At 35.9% G+C, this 19,997-nt stretch overlaps 1 protein-coding gene across 1 annotated transcript; it reads left to right on the top strand.

The window, feature by feature from the left end:
• The first annotated feature begins 1,491 nt into the window (after nt 1-1,491).
• LOC127807758 (uncharacterized) lies at nt 1,492-4,057 on the top strand. The gene is made up of 3 exons (XM_052345817.1): nt 1,492-1,498; nt 1,803-2,287; nt 4,022-4,057. The coding sequence occupies exons 1-3, from the start codon at nt 1,492-1,494 to the stop codon at nt 4,055-4,057; spliced, it is 528 nt and encodes a 175-aa protein (XP_052201777.1).
• Nucleotides 4,058-19,997: the final 15,940 nt, after the last annotated feature.

Below are 19,997 nucleotides of genomic sequence, written 5' to 3'. Positions count from 1 at the left end.
TTTCAGCAAAACATACTCAACAAACTCATCACGTCATAATGATGAAGGTTGTTAGGCTCGGATGACTATTCATTTGAAGAATGGAGCATGAATTATCAAACAATTTTTTTAATGAGCTTAACCATAAAATATTTACTTCTCCAAATAAGTCAAGAAAATTTCCTTATCATAATAAGCAACATCTGTTACCATATGCTAAAGAGTTAATGGATCAATATAGGTTAGCAAGATGTGGTTCATCGAAGATTGCACGGTTTTTTAATGTCATTCACAATGGTGTTGAAAATAAATGATTTAGCATATAAGGCCACAAATGTAGTTGTAAATGTGTAATGCTGTCGTCACGTTTAACCAATTAAAACTGATCTATAAAGTTTAATTTTTTGGCTATTGGGTATTAAACTATCATGGAATTAATGTGTAGAGACATAAGTTACATTTCTAAATTGATGAGGGGCCAATTTGAAAATATTAAAAACTGTTAACTGCTAAAAGCAGTTATATATGGGTTATGGTCCCCAATTGATATTTAGGTTTTTAATCTCTCTGCATCTCCATCAATAGAGAAATTTTAAAGAAACTAAGTATCAATTGGAAGATCAAAAGACCCGTTTTGATCAATCATAACAATGGATATAGGTACGTTTCCGCTTATTGTTTATTTTATTCTTAGTGATTTGACATGAATTTTCTTAGGATTTGGGTGATAGTTCAACAAGTGGTATCAGAGTAGTTTTCATGTTGAATCATTAAGAATCATATAATTTTTTATCCATGATTTACTTTTAATGTTATGGTATTTGAGTTTTTTATAGATTCAGTTTTTTTTTTTAAAATAAAATTTTACATTTAGTTGTGGCGCAGGCTTCTGATTGTGCCGATAAGGAACAACCGCGGCCATCTGGTTGCAGCATTAAGAAAATCAAAGCCACGACCATCTAGCCGAGACATTAAGAAAAGTCGTGGCCAGTGGCCGCGGCATTCAAGCTCCTTAAGGAGGAAACCCCTAGGGTTTCCTTCCAAACATAGGCCCATGAAGCCTATGAAGATTTTGGACTGTGGGCTAAGCCCGCAACCAATTCAGTTTTTTAAATTAATTAATTAATTTTTATAAATTAGTTTAAAACATTTTTTTAAATTAGTTTTTCACTAGTTTTTTTAAACAATTTTTATTAAAAAAAACTATTTTTTAGGAAATAAGCAATTGCGCGAGGCTGATGCAGGATCCGGGACAGGGTGACCCAACCCAGTCCAGTCTTGACCCAATCAACAATCAATGTTTGACTATTGACGTTGACAAAAAAAAAAATAATTAAGGAATTATTTGGTGCAATTTTAAATTCAGATATTGGCTTGCTTATATATATATATATATTTAAATAAATTAATTGAAACAACATGTCTCCAAAGTGACTTCTCTTGTGGAAATTAATTTGTTTTGAAATATAAACGGTTGTGTGGATGTAACTTGTGTGAATATTTATCGATCCAATGGAAGGTAAATGTTTAACATAATTTCATGTGCACCTGTGGTAATAAATGTGTGATAATTGTTCAGTTTTTACATGTGACCAATAAATTGGCCCAAAGGAAGATTTATTGTTTGATATGTTATTATTATCAATGTTTGATTACTATACCAAAAGTACCACTTACAATTAATATTATTGTCCAAAGACTTGATATTAATGTTGTGCTAGCTATCTCAAGATGGGGCTTACCATTATTTGAATTTATTGATTGATTTATTATGGATATTAATTGAACATGTTTTTTATTTGATTATTTTATTCTTTGTACAGCTAATGTGTCTACTACTACAATATTTGCCAATATAAATTCAATTCCCATACCAAATGGGACAAACTTCAAGGATTGGAAAGAGAACATATCGATTGTTCTTGGTTGCATGGATCTAGACCTTGCGCTCAGGATTGAGCAACCTGCTCCTCTTACGGATGAAAGCTCACTTCATGATATGAGGAACTTTGAGAAGTGGGATCACTCAAATCACATGAGTCTTATGATCATTAAGCCCGGCATTCCGGAAGCCTTTAGGGGCGCAGTGTCCGAAGGGATAACAAATGTCAATGAGTTCCTTGTAGAAATTGAGAAGCATTTTACGAAAAATGATAAGGCTAAAACAAGCACGCTTTTGCAACGCTTGATTTCAATGAAATATAAAAGCAAGGGTAACATAATGGAGTACATCATGGACATATCTCACATTGTTTCAAAACTTAAGGGATTAAAGCTTGAGCTATTTGATGACTTGCTTGTGCATTTGGTATTAATCTCGCTTCCAACACAATTTAATTAATTTAAGGTCAGTTATAACTTCCAGAAGGAGAAATGGTCTCTAAATGAGCTTATTTCATATTGTGTGCAAGAGTAAGAAAGGTTGAAGCAAGATAGAACTGAAGTGCTCACTTGGCATGCACCTTTAAAGATAAGGGTAAGAAAAGAAAGAAAGGATATGAAGCTGCTCCTATGGGTCCAACACAAAAGAAACAACAACAAGACAATAAGGGTTGTTTCTTTGCAATAAGATTGGGCATGTGAAGAAGGACTATGCCAAATATCACGCTTGGTCTGTTCTGAGGTTAATTTAGCTTCAGTACCTAGAAACACTTGGTGGTTAGATTCTGGTGCTACTACTCACATAAGTGTTTCTATGTAGGGTTGTCTAAGCTACCGAAAGCCAAATGATGGTGAAAGATACATCTTTGTGGGTGATGGCAAATCGATGAAAGTTGATATAATAGGCACTTTTAGGTTATTATTAAGAACTTGTTATTATTTGGATTTGAAAGACACTTTTGTTGTATCGTCTTTTAGACGGAATTTGGTTTTTGTTTCTTTATTGGACAAACTTGGATATTATTGTTCATTTGGAAGCAATCAATTTAATATTTCATTAAATTCAAATGTTATTGGTACTGGTTCATTATGTGCATATAATAACCTATATTTGCTTGATACTGTTGCATCATATAATGAAACCTTGCATGTGGAATCACGTGGTACTAAACACAAATTAAACAAAGAAAATTTAGCATCATTATGGCACAAGCGATTAGGTCATATCTCAAAAGCTAGAATCAGGAGACTTGTGTCTTATGGTATTTTGAATTCCCTTGACTTTATAGATTTTGATGTCTACATTGATTGCATCAAGGGAAAATAGACCAAAACTAAGAGATTAGGTGCCAACAGAGTTTCAGAGTCTTAGAATTGATTCATACGGATATTTGTGGCCCATTCCCTACAGCTTCTTGGAATGGTCAACAATATTTTATATCATTCATAGACGATTACTCACGTTATTGGTACCTATATCTCATTCATGAGAAATCTCAATCACTAGACGTGTTCAAAGCTTTTAAGGCTGAGGTTGAAAATCAACTTAACAAAAGGATTAAGATTGGCAGGTCTGACTGTGGTGGTGAAAACTATGGAAATTATGATGGTTCAAGCGAACAACGTCCATGACCATTTTCTAAATTCCTAGAGGAATGTAGAATCGTCCCACAGTACACCATTCCAGGATCACCTAGCATGAATAGTATAATTGAAAGACGAAACATAACTCTTAAGGATATAGTGAGTATAATTAGTCATTCTACCTTACTAGAATCACTCTAGGGAGAAACACTAAATATTGGCTTATATTCTTAATAAAGTACCAACTAAAACAGTTGTCAAAACACCTTATGAGCTTTGGACAGGCAAAAGGCCTAGTTTAAAGCATTTTCACATTTGGGGATGTCCAGCTGAGGCGAGGCCTTATAAGCCACATGAAAATAAATTGGACTCTAAAACAATAAGCAACTACTTTATTGTTTATTTTGAGCGATCTAAGGGTTACAAATTTTATGATCCCATACTTAAGTTAATTTTTGAAACGGGAATTGCAACATTTTTTTAGGATATTGAGTTTAGGGGGAGAAATAAGGTCAAAGGCATTGTCTTGGAGGAGGAATTGGTTTCAATTCCTACTATTATTTTTGATAATGTGCAGGCTTCTATACCTGTCATTGATCAAGAAAGAAATTAGGAATCTCAACAAGATAATGTTGAACAACCTCCCATTCAAAATGAAGTAATTATTCCAAAAAAACAAACTCAATAATCTCAAGAACTAAGAAGATCTACAAGTGAAATGAGAAGTACCATCCCAGATGATTACATAGTATTTCTCCAAGAACATGAGGAAGATATTGGAATGGTGGATGATGATCCGATCAACTTCTATCAGGCCATGTAGGGTTCTAACTCTCAAAAGTGGATTAATGCCATGAATGAGGAGTACAAGTCTATGTAACACAATAAAGTTTGGGATCTTATCCCATTACTAGAAGGTGTAAAGCCCATTGGTTGTAAATGGATATTTAAAACCAAGAGGGATTCGAAAGATAATGTGAAAAGTATAAGGCTCATCTTGTAGGTAAAGGCTTTACCCAAAAGGAGGGCATCGACTACAAAGACTCTTTCAGGACTATTATGGCGCTTGTTGCACATTTTGATCTTGAGTTACATCAGATGGATGTTAAGACGACGTTTCTCAATGGCGACATTGATGAAACGATTTATATGATGCAACCAGAAAACTTTGTGTCAAGAGACCCAAAGAATATGGTTTGCAAATTAAAAAAATCCATCTATGGGCTCAAACAAGGTTCCCGTCAATGGTACCACAAATTTCATCAAGTAATTATCTCGTTTGGTTTTGAGGTTAATGCTATGGATGATTGTGTGTATCAAAAGTTCAGTGGGAGTAAGCATATTTTCCTGGTTTTGTATATTGATGGCATACTGCTTGCCACTAATGATATAGGCATGTTGCATGAAACCAAGAGATATCTATCAAAGAAATTTGAGATGAAAGATCTTGGTGATGCCTCTTTTTTATTAGGGATTCAAATACACCAAGATCGTTCTCATCATACTCATGGATTATCACAAAAGAGTTATATCAATAAGGTGCTTAAAAGATTTGGCATGTAGAATTGTAAGCTAGGTGTCACCTATGTCGCTAAGGGAGACAAATTTAGTCTTGGTTAGTGCCTTAAGAATGACCTTGAAGTTAAGGAGATGTAGAAGATTCCTTATGCGTCAGCTGTCGAGAGTTTAATGTATGCTTAAGTTTGTACTCATTTGGACATAGCATTCATTGTTGGAATGTTAGGTAGATATTTAAACAACCCTGGCATAGATCATTTGAAATTGGCAAAACGAGTAATGAAGTACTTGCAGAGAACAAAAGATTACATGCTTACATATAGGAGGTCGGGTCAGTTGGAGATCATAGGGTATTCCGACTCCAATTATGCTGGATGCCAAGACAGTAGGAGATCTACTTCAGGTTACATTTATCTGTTAGCTGGAGGAACCATTTCTTGGAGGAGTGCCAAGTAGACACTCATAGTATCTTCCACCATGGAAGTAGAATTCGTGGCATGTTATGAGGCATCAAACCACGGAATATGGCTGCGAAATTTTATCACTAGGCTGCGTATTTTGGATGGTATAGAAAGACCACTTAAGTTATATTGTGACAATAAATCAATAGTGAATGATGTAGTTAGAAAGTATATATGAGAAAAGGTACAATTGGATTGATGTATATTTGAAATACAATTTCTTTGCTGGTATAAGGTTAAACGAATGGAGCAAGAGTATTAATTCAGTTTTTGATGGCTTTGTGAACGCTATGACTCCATTGCATGAGTCTGTCAACTAGTATTTAAAGGCGTTATAATGTCCTCATGATAAAAAATTGAAAGAGGGTTTATGGACAATGAGAATAAAGCCTAATTTTTAAAATATGTATTAATTAGAAGTTCAAGCTATGAGAGAGTATACTAGAAAAGTTTACTACTTTTCAACGCAAATAGAGACAAACAAACTTCCATTGTTAGCATGATGGAGTGAACAACATCAATAGAGTGATAACATATAATATTTTCTATGAAAAGAAGGAAAAAGTCGATTCACAAACTGTCTGATGCAATCCATCTAAAGCCCAATTTAGTTGTAGTTATGAGTTGTATGAGACTCCCGAGTATATTATGCAAACATCTATATAATAAAACAGGATGGTTTTTGAAAATGTCTCAATGGGAGACATTTCAATGGCTAGGATCAATTTCTGATGGATTGATGGCTGGGATTAAAAATTTTCCCGCCCACGCACAGTGCAGCCATTTTTTATATACACACAGGCACATATATATATCTATACACATATATATTCGCCCATAGCCATGCTCAGCGCAGCCATCTTCCTTCCAAACACACCCACAGCACAACCATTTTTCATATACACACACAGCCACATATATATATATATATCTACATACACACTGAGCCAGCGACAGGGGCGAACCAGCAGTCTGTAAGGGCCGAACCAGCGACAGGGGCGACCGTGCAGCAGCGGTCTCAGTAGAGGTGGAAGGCAGTTGTTCGGGGTCTCAGCGGAGGTGGAAGGCGGCCGCGGCGAATTGGTCAGGAACGTTGGTGGCCGGCGATGGCTGAAGCAGCTGCTGCGGTCGATGGCTGGAGACGCAGGGGACCAACTGCGGTGGCTCGCGACGATCGGAGGTGGCCAACGGTGGCGAGGCTGGCTGCAACGGTGGGTGTGTTTGGAAGGGGCCCAGGTGGCACTGATCGGCGGCGGCTCTGCGCGCAGCGGGCTGTGCGCATGAAGAAGAGAAGGAAGAAATTTTTTTATTTTTTTCAAACTTAAAGTAACGACAATTAATAATTTAAAAGAAAAAATAGGAAAAAAGTAAAGGAATTTAACTACTAAAGAAATTAATTAACCTCTAAAGAAATTAAAAAGCCAATAAGTCCATAACCTAAGCACAATTCAATTTATTTTTAAGTAACAAAATCAAATTAATCTCAAATTTATCTTTAATTGTGAAAGTAAAGTAATTTTAACTTTAAAAATTAGAACACAAATATAGTGTTTTAAAATTCAATCAAAAATTATATTAAATAAAAAAAAGAAATTTTAAAAAATTATTATTTAAAATGTCAATAAAAAAACCATGTTTACTAGGACAAAAATAAGAAAACTTAACAAAGTTAATTCTTTAAAAATTATCTTACCCAAAATTCAAAAATGAAATGGATTTTGTTGTGTTATGGACGAATTGATTTTTGTACCTTTTTGGAATAAATCAAGATTTTGTTTAGGTTTAAGGTATGTTTAAAGTTGGTGGTTATATTTTTTTACCTTTTTATCTATTTTTTCTTCCCAAGTTATCAAGTGGTACAAATTTCTTTTACTTAGCCATAAGTTTGGTATTTTAATTGTCAATGATTTGTAATAATAGAATTATATGTAATTATTTAAAATTAATCGAAAGCATTATAGCGATTTTCTTTTTTTATTGTGTAAATTTAATTTTGTTTATTTAAAAATGATATCTAAATTAAATTATCGATAAAAATAAAATTATAAAAAAATGATATTTAAATTATTTTGTGTATTGAAACTATTTGACTTTCATCCAAAACATCAATGCATGGTCATCACATGCAACACAACATTGTATGATTTATGTGATTTTGACATTTGGAATTACATGTTGGAATAACAGTACAAATATAACTATAATAACAGCAAACCCCCTAGAAATACTATAAACCCAACAAGCAAGCAGCAATAATAAATTTGTATATTAATGCACCTGTAGAACTTTCCACGCATAAATAATCAACAATGTTTTAGCAGCAACATATATATGTATGTATCTTTTTGAAAATTAATTTAGAGTTCGATGAGCGTGTCAGAGGCTCAAAAATAGAATCAAGGTACAGGGTGGCAGCCAATAAGGTTTCGAGCTAGCGGGAGTGCGTGCAAGTCGAAAATTGGTTATTTCAAGGCAAGTTCCTAACTCTATCATCGTGTTCTTCAATCCCTATGCAAGTCTCTGTCGATTAAAAATAAATACGCGTGGTAACTATTTATATAATAAACCAGAACAATTTTTTGAAAATATCTAAAATGTATTAGAGATACAATCCTATGATTGAGATGAGTTTTGAATGTTAGTGAAGGGCTGAGATGAATTAGACTTCCCACCTAATTTTTTTCTCTCTTCCTCTCTCTCACAGACCCACCCACTCACTCTTTCACACACATGCATATACATACAGAGGCATATACACACACATATGCATATACACACACACATACGCATACATATATATACACACATACACTCGCACGATGTGCTCGCAGCGGGGGAGCAACAGATGGTAAATGCTACTTGCGACGATGGGGGGTGACGACGGTGCTCGCATTTGTTGGCCATCGATAGCGGCCGACCCATTGCCCCCGATCGGTGACTATTGGGGGGTTCGATGAACCCTCGATTGGTAGTCGGAGGCAACTGGCATGGGTGGGAGGAAGAAGAAGATGAGAAGGAAAAAAAAATAAAGAAAGAAAAGAGAAAAAGGAAAAAATAAAATAAAATAAAATATAAAATATGAAAAAAAAAAGAGAAAATGGGGGGAAATGACATTGTTGATGGGTGGGTTTTAGAGTAAGGGAGGCAGTCAAAGAGGTGATGTAGGTGTAAGCGTTTGCTGGGTTTCTCCTTTAGATTGATTGATGTAAAAATAATTATTTTTAAATTATTTATATTATGTGAGGCAATGTAAAATAAGTATTGGTTTGGTTGAATTAAACTTTTGGTTGATGTTGTTTGAAAATTATTGATGGGTGGGTTTTACGGGTCGGACTCCCTTCCTATTTTTTTTTTTTGTGAAAATATTTAAAAAGAATTTATTTATTTATTTATTTTATTAATTCTATTTTTTAATTTAGGCACAAGGGTTTGGGAACACAAGGGTTCCCGACCACTCACAGTCATGCCCATGGCAACCAGCGACAGTTGGTATTTATTGTATAACAACTACTGATGTACTTATTATATAGATTTGATAATTTTTTTTCTTTTTATTATAAAATGTTAACAAGTATATACAATAATTTTTATTTTTATTTTTTATTCAGTGTTTACAATTTTTTTTTACTTGCTCTTATATTTTGATTTGCAATATATTGATGAACATTATAAATCTTATATGTTTGTTTATTATTTGAGTTTTGTAGAGTGTTTAATACAAGAAAAAATGTTATAAATTTTTCATAATTTTTAATATAATATGTATAAATTATAATTATATTTTGATCTTAATATTATTTACACCGTGCCTTTAGGCACGAGTATACCCTAGTATTTTATATGTAATGAAGCAATGTTACCAAATGAAAGTCTTCCCCGATTAGTACATCTTGGCTAGATGGAATCTTGCTTACACACATAGGAGTATGAATGCAATCCATCTGAAGGCCAATTTTGTTGATCAACACATGAAAAGAGACTGAGGTGACTCCCCTAGAAGCTTGCAATCTTCGAAAAGTCCTAAATGAAGTGCATAAGAAAGTAATGAATCATCGTGATCTTTACAATGCTACTACTTTAATGGTGGAGGAATTGAATTTCAAGTTTAATAGCATGAGCATGACACAAGAAGGGCAGTCTATTGAACAAAGTGAGTACGCTATTAGCAATCAAGCTATCTTGTAGGGTGCATTTTCAAGTAATATAACTATTCAAGATCCAAACATGGTAAAACCAAAGGACAACCAAAAGAATGTATAAGAATTCCATCAAGAAAACAAGTTTTGCAAGCTGAAAAAAGGACACAAACTTGTGGTGTGTGCCATGGAAAAAGTCATGATATGAGGACTTATCTAATTGCTAAGGAAAAAGCAAAGGAAAAAGTATAGTATCTGTTAGTATTGGCTTAATGGTAGCTATGTATTATTTTGTATATTTGTAGAACAAAGACATTTGCTTGTTATATTATTCTAGCTATATTTATCATTTCATCAATTGTATTTGTAGAACATCGTTTTTGTTTTGCTTTTTTTCATTTTCATTCTTTAATTTAGTAGTTGTCATGCTATTTTATATAGTCATTAATAATGTTTATGTTAATCTTTTTCTTCTTTTTTTGTCCCTTAAGAAATCAGTGGTTAAGCATTATCTATTGTATAGTTGAGAGAATTTGGCTAAAAATGAATATAGTTGGAATAAAGGTACTCTCTATATAATATTATTCATTGCTTATTTCTTTATTTTATAATATAATTTAATTTATTAGTAGGGTTGGCCTTCTTTGTGTAGTATATATATATAGTTTTTTATTAATGGCATGATGCACAAACAAAATTATTTGTGTTCAAATAATATTTGTATTTATTTTATCTGTAAATCTCTCAAATCCTTAAATATTGCAATTCTAGACAATGAGTTTTTGTTCCACAAGGTGGAAATACTGGTCTTGTCAATGGAAGTGTGTTCGTTTTTTATAAGGTGATTCTACTATTCCAATAATGATCACAACTATTCTTTTAACATTTATTTTAGCAAATGTACACAATTACTAGTGACATTACTTAGGCTTTAACCATACCACACTTGATTTGATTAATTTCTATTAAGCTTGCCCAACCATTATTTATTTATTTTAATTCTTCTTCTTTCCAAGAATTCTACCGGGCTTCTTATGTTTCAGAATTCCAAATAACCCATTGATTTTCCCAAAATTCGAGGAAAAAATCAATATTTTCACTTACCAAAAATTCAACATTTATCTCCAAAAATGCTTGAAATTTTTTTTTATTTTTAAAAATCCTCTAGGGCCCAAAATCCATTAAGAAATGCCCCCAAATTCTCGAATTTTTGAATTTTTTTTAAAAAAATGGACAACGGGGCCTGCTAGCGTACCTAGGGCCTGCATGGTGCTCTGGCCGTGTGGGTTGGCTGTGGGCCGCACGCGTCTGCTGTCACTGTGGCCCCCTACGGGCCACCTGGTGGCCCTGCTATTGCCTTCTTCACTCATTCCCCCCCCCATTTTTTTTCTTCTCGGGCTTTCTAACCCAAAATTTTTAGAAATTAAATTAAATAAATAATCACCAAAAATCACCATATTTCCAACAAAAATCATTTTATTTAACCCTTTTGATGCTTCCAACAACCCACACCAAATATGAGATTTACACCAATACTTAGGCTTCCACATGCCATAAGCTAATATCTCATTTTCAAAATAAATTCTTACATTCAAAAAAATAGAGGTTAAATACCATATACCAAAGAGATTACATCTAAGCTTGATACATCACAAGCCATAACAATAACACCAATATACATCAAAGCATATTAATCTTCAAAGGCTTCAAGCTTGCAACCTTTCCAACCTCTTGGCATAATAGAATCCAATAAGTGGAGGATAAAAACCTCATGAGCCATAAAGCTTAATAAGGGTGTAATGAACATAAGTATGAACAAAACATAATATGTGATGCCAATGCATGCATGGAACATGGTTAAGGCTTCCACATTCTCACAAAACATAATATGTGATGCCAATGTCAATGCATGCATGCAACATGCAACATGAGACTATTTTCATCCATCATGCATATATATCTCTTGAAAGACATATTTCAATTTTATTTTTTTTTTTGAGACTAATTTCACCATGACAATTTGAGAGACATAATTCTTTTTCATAGGCATTTATTTTATCTCTCCCATTTTTCACCATAATTGCATGACTAATTTCATTTTCTTTTTTGCATTTCTCTTTATGTAACATAATGATTACACTCACATGGGCCAAAAAGGACCCATTTTTTCCATTTTCTTTTGATTTATATAAATCACTCTCCAACTCATAAATCCACACACACATACATATATATACATATATGCACCCATATTTCTAAATACATAATTTCTCTCAAATTTTCAAGATTTTGCCTAGTGTCACAATTCACCACTTACTTGGCTTTTCATCCATTTATTTCTCCATAATTGATCACATCACTTACCATAAATATGAGGAGAATTTCCACATACATAAATATATACACATTCTCCTTAAATTTCCATTTACTCAACCACTTTTGAGGGAAAATTATATGCCAAAATACCAAAATGCCCTTAATAAATTTTTAATCTCATTTATCTCCCTTCTAATGCACAATGGGAATAATTCATATCCATGCCCAATTCCATAAAAGGAATGAGTTCTCAAATTACCCAATTACCCCTCATTGGGTCCTACTTTTCAAATTTACCAAAATGTCCCTCTCTTAGTGCACCATCATACACATTTATCCAAGGCACTTTTGGCATTATTATTACTTTCCATAACCTCAATAACACAGGGTGTTACAAATAATTTTAGATAATCAATTTAGTGCTAAAAAGTGGTGCAAAATTAGTAATAGACTTGGATGTTAGAATAATTTTTGTCAAACAATTGAGAAGAGGAAAAAAGGCAAAGGGTATGTTGTAGCAAGAGGATATGTTCAATAAAAAAAGATTGGATATATTTTCCTTACTAGGAGATATGGTTTTGACAAGTTAGGAGATAGAATGAGACTTAGCTGTTATAAATAAATTGGTTTAACACTTAGGTATTTGATTGATGCAAACTTACATCTAATAAAAATTTGTGTCAGACTCTAACAAATTTGTGGTTAACTTAGTTTGTGTCAATCATCCAATTAAGATTAAGCTTAATCCCTAATAAATTTGTGGTTAACTTAAAATTTTGGTCCAAACTTTGCTACATAATTCACTTGAAATATATAAATAGCTTAACTTAATTTCATCATCAAATAGAGAATATTTATTAGAAACTCGATTCTAGGACTTCAAAATGTTAACACAATATCTAAATATTTGAATAAAATATTATTGCCAATAACCATATTTTGTTGTTAAAACATGTATTTGCTTATTTACAAGCATACACTTATAAGATAAATTGTTTGATTAATTACTTTTGTTTCTTTATTTGTTGTGATTGGATAACTTATATTTGTTACTTTTTCCCTTATTTTATTGACTTCCACAGTTGTTTGACTTTGAAAGGATGGTGATATTTGTGCGCAAGAAAAGATGCTAAGGAAGTAGAGTAACAATGCTATTAATGCCTTACTAGTAGAAATATCTTTCGGCTTATTTGGGGCAATCATCATTAAGCCTCTCTCATTGTTAAATGATTGTCATATATTTGAATAAAGTTACGTCATATTGGTTCCATTACCAATGTCCATAAGAACAATCAATCTGGTGAAAGAATTAACAAATAGATAAAGTTACGTCATATTCCATACATAATTTGTCATGTTATTTCCACGTATTAAATAGCAAAGAATTAACAAAAGTAAAAAATAAAAGTAGATCCAACAATTATTATGCATTAAGCATCCATATCATATTTTCTTCCAAAACAGATAGATTTTTTCTATCGTCATACATCAAAGTACAAAGAAAACAATGAAAAAGAAAAAAAAAATCCTAATGGTATGTCATAGTTTGTCAATATAGGGTACAACACTCTCAAATCTAAATTGTTCACATATCAAAACATATGAAGTTGAGAGTTTTTGAGTCGAAGTTCTCACTATCAACATTGAACCCTTTCAATTTAGATGAAATCCAAATAAAACCTAAAGGTGACAAAGTTGTAGCAAAACGCAAAAATGAGTTTAATAAATCAAATTCTAATGTATTTTAAGGTAACATATAATTTACACATTAGTCTAATATATCACATTTGGTGAGTTAGTTTAGCTAAATATTAAAAAGAACTCTGCTAAAGGAAAAAGAAGACAACCATGGACTAACCATAACCCACATAAACACAGATATCATTCATTCAATGATTTAAGTGCAAGTGGAATTCAAATCATTGAGACTAAACTAACATGGGTTGCAAGATTTTTGAAAAAACAAAACTTCCTATTCATTTTGTTGCAAACAAGAAAAGAAAAAGTTGATTTTCATGAAGACAATTCTTTTAAGAAGAAAATAAACTAAAATGATCACAACAATCTATTTCTAGGTCATAAACAAGTAGCTGAGTATTTTGGCTGCAAAATTAACTCATAAAATCGGGACACTATCTTTCAATTAGAAATGGTAACCCATGAAAACAAAATATCAGTGAATATTTTCAATTCCATGAAACTTGGATTAAATCCCTCTTGGTTGTTTCTAGACCGTACCGGCCCAATCTAAACTCGCTTCCCATGGCCCAATCTCGGCCCAACCCTAGCCCTGTGCCAGCCTACAACAACATCATTGCAACCACATGTTGGATACTCTCACGCACACTCAAGATCTCATCCTCATTAATGACAGATCCATTCTCATTAATGGTGAATCTCATCCATATTAATGAGGGTCTCATCGGCACCATGCCATTATCAGGGAGCCCCGTCGGCGCCAAATATCTAGTCCTATCACCCTGCAAACGCACGATGCATGCATGTAGGAGGACCTCTCCTTCTTCTATATAAGCCAGATCTCCCGAGAACCAAGATATGTTCTTCTCTAGCCTATTGATACTTTGCCCATTTTACCTTCTTACTGACTTGAGCGTCAAAGCGCTTGCAAGTGCCAGCCACCCCCTGAAGTCCATTTCCTGTTGTTGCGAGCTCACGTCCGACCACCTTCTTTTTGGGCTGGAAGGAACATCTAACACCCAGTAAAACTTACCTACCCCATAATTTCACCAGAGCCTTTCAAGCCGATCCCATCACCTTTTCATGCTGCAAACTAGAAGCGCCCCTAACAAACAGCTAGACACCACCAACCATATCCCAAAAAACCCAGCTGTTATGAAGGTCCTTCTCCAGACCATCCAACAGCTTCAAAACCAAGTTGCTGAGTTAACCCAAAATCAACAGCATGACCAATGGAGCGAACGGGTTGACTGCAACACAGAAGAGCCGCCACCAACACCATCAAGCTACCCATAACCCTACTCACCCACCTTCTGCATCCTTATACTCTTCAAGCCATCATTTCTTCGGGTTCATTATGGCAGTGCCTCTACTGGATAGCTTTCACCTTCTTGGTACCTTGGAGCTGTATGACGGCACTACCGACCCTCAAGAACACCTCACCATGTTTAATGTTGCGATGCTACTAAGTGGAGGTACAGATCCAATTATGTACCGATCCTTTCCTAGCACATTAAAGAAGTCGTCCATGTTGTGGTTCTCTTCCTTGGAGCCAAACTTCACCCATGACTTTTCTGAGTTAGCTACCCACTTCCTCACCCATTTCTCTACAAGCCAGGCCACCACAAGATGTCATCTAGCCTTATTAACTTAAATCAGGGTAAGCACGAGCCGCTCTGGACGTTCTTGAACAGATTTAATCAAGAGTCCATCCAAATGAGACACCTCAACTTGGCAATTTCCTTGCACGTTATCATGGCTAGGTTTAAAGTAGGCCCCTTTGCCGATTTACTGGCCTGAAAACCCCCCGTCGACCTAGACGACCTCAGGGTGTGGGTGGCAGGCTACATAAACATGGAGGAAGTGTTGGCCGCCAGGCACAAAAACATCCAGCTGTAAGCTCGGCTACAACCAACCCATCAGCCAAGACCCCCACTGAACAACAACACATTCCCAAGAGAGACTCTAGTTGAAAACAAGAAAATAAAGACATCGGCAAGGGACGAATGGAGCCAACCTGGCTCTCCGTACCATCCCGATTGCGCTATGACACCTACACTTCTCTCATGACCAGGTGAGATCAAATTCTCCAGGAGGTTTACAGTTCAAGGATAATCCCACTCCTTGACACCTCAAACCAACAACCTTCTCACAACAACATCGATTCCAACAAACGGTGTGATTACCATTGCATGTTTGGGCACACAACAGAGGAATGACACCTTGAAAGACTAGATCAAATACCTGGTCAGAGAAGACCACCTCTGCCAATACAATTATAGAATAAATCGGAGATGATCCCTGCAGGGCTATCTGGACAGGCGAAGGAGCTGTAACCCTTAGAGGTGACCACGGGAGGACGAAAGGCTGAATGTTGGACCGCCCCGGAACAATTAGATAGCTCGGGTCATTGACACCATTTCTAGAGGGTTCGTGGGCAGAAGAGATTCCAATTCGAGGGGATTGATCAGAACCTTGACGACCCATTAGTAGTCTTGGTTGTTGACACCCATTTCCTGGTAAAGAAAGTCCTCATCGACCAAGGAAGCTTGGTTGACTTGCTATATCTGTCGACTCTAAGAAGGATGAGAATCCTCGAAAAAGGGTTGAAGTCATTCCACGGGAATCTAATTGATTTTTCCAGGGAACAGGTAGGCGTCAAGGGGTATGTTGATCTGTTGGCTTTATTTGGACTAACCCTTCTCGTTAAGACGATCAATATCTGATACCTGGTCATTGACTGCTAGACACTGTACAATGCACTCCTTGGTCGCCCATCTCTTAACGCCTTGGGTGCAGTTGTATCAATTCCCCACCTGGCTATGAAATTTTCAGTGTCATCTACGAAGGTCAGAGTCGTTCATGTCGACCAGAAGGAAGCCCGATAATGTTACCACTACAGCCTCAAGGCTCGAGGCCCCAAACCCGACAAAGACAACGAGGAAAATCGAGCTTTTAGCCAAGCTCTACACCACAGTGTACATACGACAGAATTGGATCCATGAAGTGAACTCTTGGGCAGTTGTCCCTAGCCCACAGAGGAGCTTCATCCTATGAGCCTAGGTCCCTATTTAGAATAGATTACCCACATTGGTTCCACATTGCCAGACAAGCTGAAAGAAAGATTGATCGGTCTACTCCAACAGAATGCTGACCTTTTTGCCTGGACACCTATTAATATGCCCGAAATCGATCCATCCTTCATTTGCCGTAGGCTGGCGTTGGATCCAAATGCAGAATCGATCGCCCAGAGGAAGAGAAAGTTGGGAGAAGAAAGACAGCGCACGGTGGTCAAGGAAACAACAAAACTCCTTAAAGCCGGATTCATCAGAAAAGTGTCATACACCACATGGTTGGCCAGTGTAATCATGGTAAAGAAATCCTCAGGCAAGTGGAGAATGTGTATTGACTTCACCAACCTAAACAAAGTATGCCAGAAGGATTCATATCTGCTGCCCAACATCAATTGACTCGTAGTTGGGGCCTTGGGCTTCAGATTCTTAAGCTTCATGGCAGGGCCGGCCCAAGGCATAGGCCACTAAGGCCTATGCCTAGGGCCACCAAAAGGTTGGGGCCCCCAGAAAATACACCCCCCAAAGTAAAATACAGCCCCCAAAAAATACACCCCCCCAAAGTAAATTACAGCAACCAAATTTGGGCCCCCCAAAAAAATACAGCCCCCAGAAAATACACCCCCCCAAAAGTAAAATATAGCAACCAAAATTTGGGGCCCCCAAAAAATACAGCCCCCCCCCAAAGTAAAATACAACAGCCAAAATTTGAGCCCCCCCCGAAAGTAAAATACAGCAGCCAAAATTTGGGACCCCCCAAAAAATACAGCCCCCCCCCCCCCCCCCCCCGTCTAGTAAAATACAACAAACAAAATTTGAGCCCCCCAAAAATACAGCCCCCCCCCCCCACATAGAGTAAAATACAGTAATAACTTGAGATAACAAACCACCTCCCCCCCTAAAAAATAAATAAATAAATTGGGGGCCTCCAAAAAATACAGCGCCCCACCCTAAAAAAAAAAAATTATTTTCGCCTAGGGCCCCATTGGGCCTTGGGCCGGCCCTGCTTCATGGATGCCTATTCTGGGTACAACCAGATTTGGCTACACCCCAATGATGAGGAGAAAACGACGTTCATCATAGAGAATGCCAACTTCTACTACCGAGTTGCCATTTGGACTAAAGAATGCAGGTGCAACATATCAACGGTTGATGAACAAGGTGTTCGTTAAGTAGATCGGCCGAAACATCGAAGTCTACGTAGATGACATGGTGGCCAAAATGTTAGAAAGCTAGGACCACTAGTTGGACTTATCCAAGATTTTCATCCAGCTTTGATGGCATAACATGAGGCTCAATCTTGACAAGTGCGCGTTCGGAGTTCAAGCTAGCAAATTTCTCGGTTTCATGATGACCAGTTGGGGAATCGTGTAAGAATTATCTTGTGGCTCACATGATAATTAAGTAAATATCTTAACAGATATTGTAGTGTTTATCTAATGAGATAATCAAGTTCATTATCAAATATAATTGTATTAATCTGATAAGATAAATATAAGGATTTAATAAGATAATGGTTAATCCTAATTCTATTTGGTTTAGAAGATGTTAATGATAACTCCTAAGAGTTTTGATGGGAGACTACTTCTACTATTATAAATAGGGGTCTGGTCCTCTCCTTACCCAACACAATCAAAGCTATCACAATTATATTATTCTATCATTACGGTTGAGGTCAAGGGAAAAAAATCAGATTCTGGTATTTCGTCTTCAGCTGGTATTTCTCATTACGGTATTATCTGTTATGGATTCAAGTACGCATTTAATTACAGTCTTATGTGATTTACATGAGTTTGTTTAGAATTCGCCATTGACTTGATTGGTCACCAACTGGGAATCACTCCTAGCGACCACCCAGGTTACTCTCATTTCTCTTATTAGATTCAGCCCGGCTATGAGGGCCTCATATTCTGCTTGGTTGTTGTTTACCTTGAAGTTGAAATAGAGGGACTGTTCGAGCATCAGCCTACTGGGTCCCTCCAAGATAATTCTAGTTCCGCTCTCCTTGATGTTGGAAGCTCCATCGACAAATAGTATCTAGGGATTAGATTCTGGGCTCGGATTAGAAAAAGATAATCTAGTGCAGAAATTGGATAGTACCTGAGATTTGATGTGCTTGCGGGGTTGGTACTGTATACCAAATTCGAAGCGTTCGACTGACATGTATATTGAATTTGGAGAGTTCGACTAACCATGCGATCATTCTTCTTAAGAGTTTCGATTTTGAAGTACTTTCAGGATTGGTTGATTGATTTGGACCGTGATCTGGTAACTTTGGAAGTATGGCCTGAGTTTTCAAGTTGTGATTACCAATGCCAGTGTTAGTTTGTCGATCTTCTGGTAACGCAACTCAAATCCCTATAAAGTTTTGTTAACAAAATATATCGATCTTTATGACTTGTCTTTCTCTCTGATCAGCACTGCGCTGAGAGCACTATCACTGACGGAGAGGTAGAGTGAGATTTCTTCCCCCAGCTCTGGCCTTGAAAGGATGGGGGGCATTGTTAAGAGGCCTTTAAGTTCCTAGAAAGCAATTTTGCACTGTTTCGTCCATTAGAATTCTATCAGCTTCTCTAGACATTGGAAGAATGGTCTTTCCCGATCTGTTGATCTTGAGAGAAAGCGGGATAGAGCTATTATCTAGCTTGTTTGTCGCTGGACCTCCTTCACATTGGTAGGGTTGTGCATCTCAAGGATGGCTTTGCATTTATCGGGGTTGGCCTCGATTTGTAAGTTAAAACCATAATATTGTATGAGAAACATAACATACAATTAATCATTATGCCCATAATCGTAAAACTCATGTAAATCACATAAGACTGTAATTAAATGCGTACCTGAATCCATAACAGATAATACCATAATGAGAAATACCAGTTGAAGACGAAATACTGGAATCTGGTTCCTCCCCCTTGACCTCAACTGTAATGATGGAATAATATAACTGTGATAGCTTTGATTGTGTTGGGTAGGGAGGGGACCAGACCCCTATTTATAATAGTAGAAGTATTCTCCCATCAAGACTCTTAAGAGTTATCATTAACATCTTCTAAACCAAATAGAATTATGATTGACCATTATCTTATTAAATTCTTATATTTATCTTATCAGATTAATACAATTATATCTGATAATAAACTTGATTATCTCATTAGATAAACACTATAATATCTATTGAGATATTTACTTAATTATCATGTGAGCCACAAGATAATTCTTACATTCTCCCACTTGGCTCATATGATATTACCTTTATGATTTAATAAGAAATAACATAATGTGCACAAATAATCATCCTTTAATTCTCTTTATTTTGGTTACCATAATGTCATTATTAAGTTAAAATATTAATG

Source organism: Diospyros lotus, chromosome 8 (assembly GCF_014633365.1).
Source record: "Diospyros lotus cultivar Yz01 chromosome 8, ASM1463336v1, whole genome shotgun sequence".
NCBI lineage: Eukaryota > Viridiplantae > Streptophyta > Magnoliopsida > Ericales > Ebenaceae > Diospyros > Diospyros lotus.
The sequence above is the reverse complement of the archived record's forward strand: the minus strand, read 5'-3'. Positions and strand labels throughout refer to the sequence as shown.

Excerpts from the sequence above, each read along its gene's own strand:
- LOC127807758 (XM_052345817.1), top strand. Across the intron at positions 2,288-4,021 it reads ATGACTTGCTTGTGCATTTG|GCTTCTATACCTGTCATTGA; the intron begins GTATTAATCTCG and ends GATAATGTGCAG.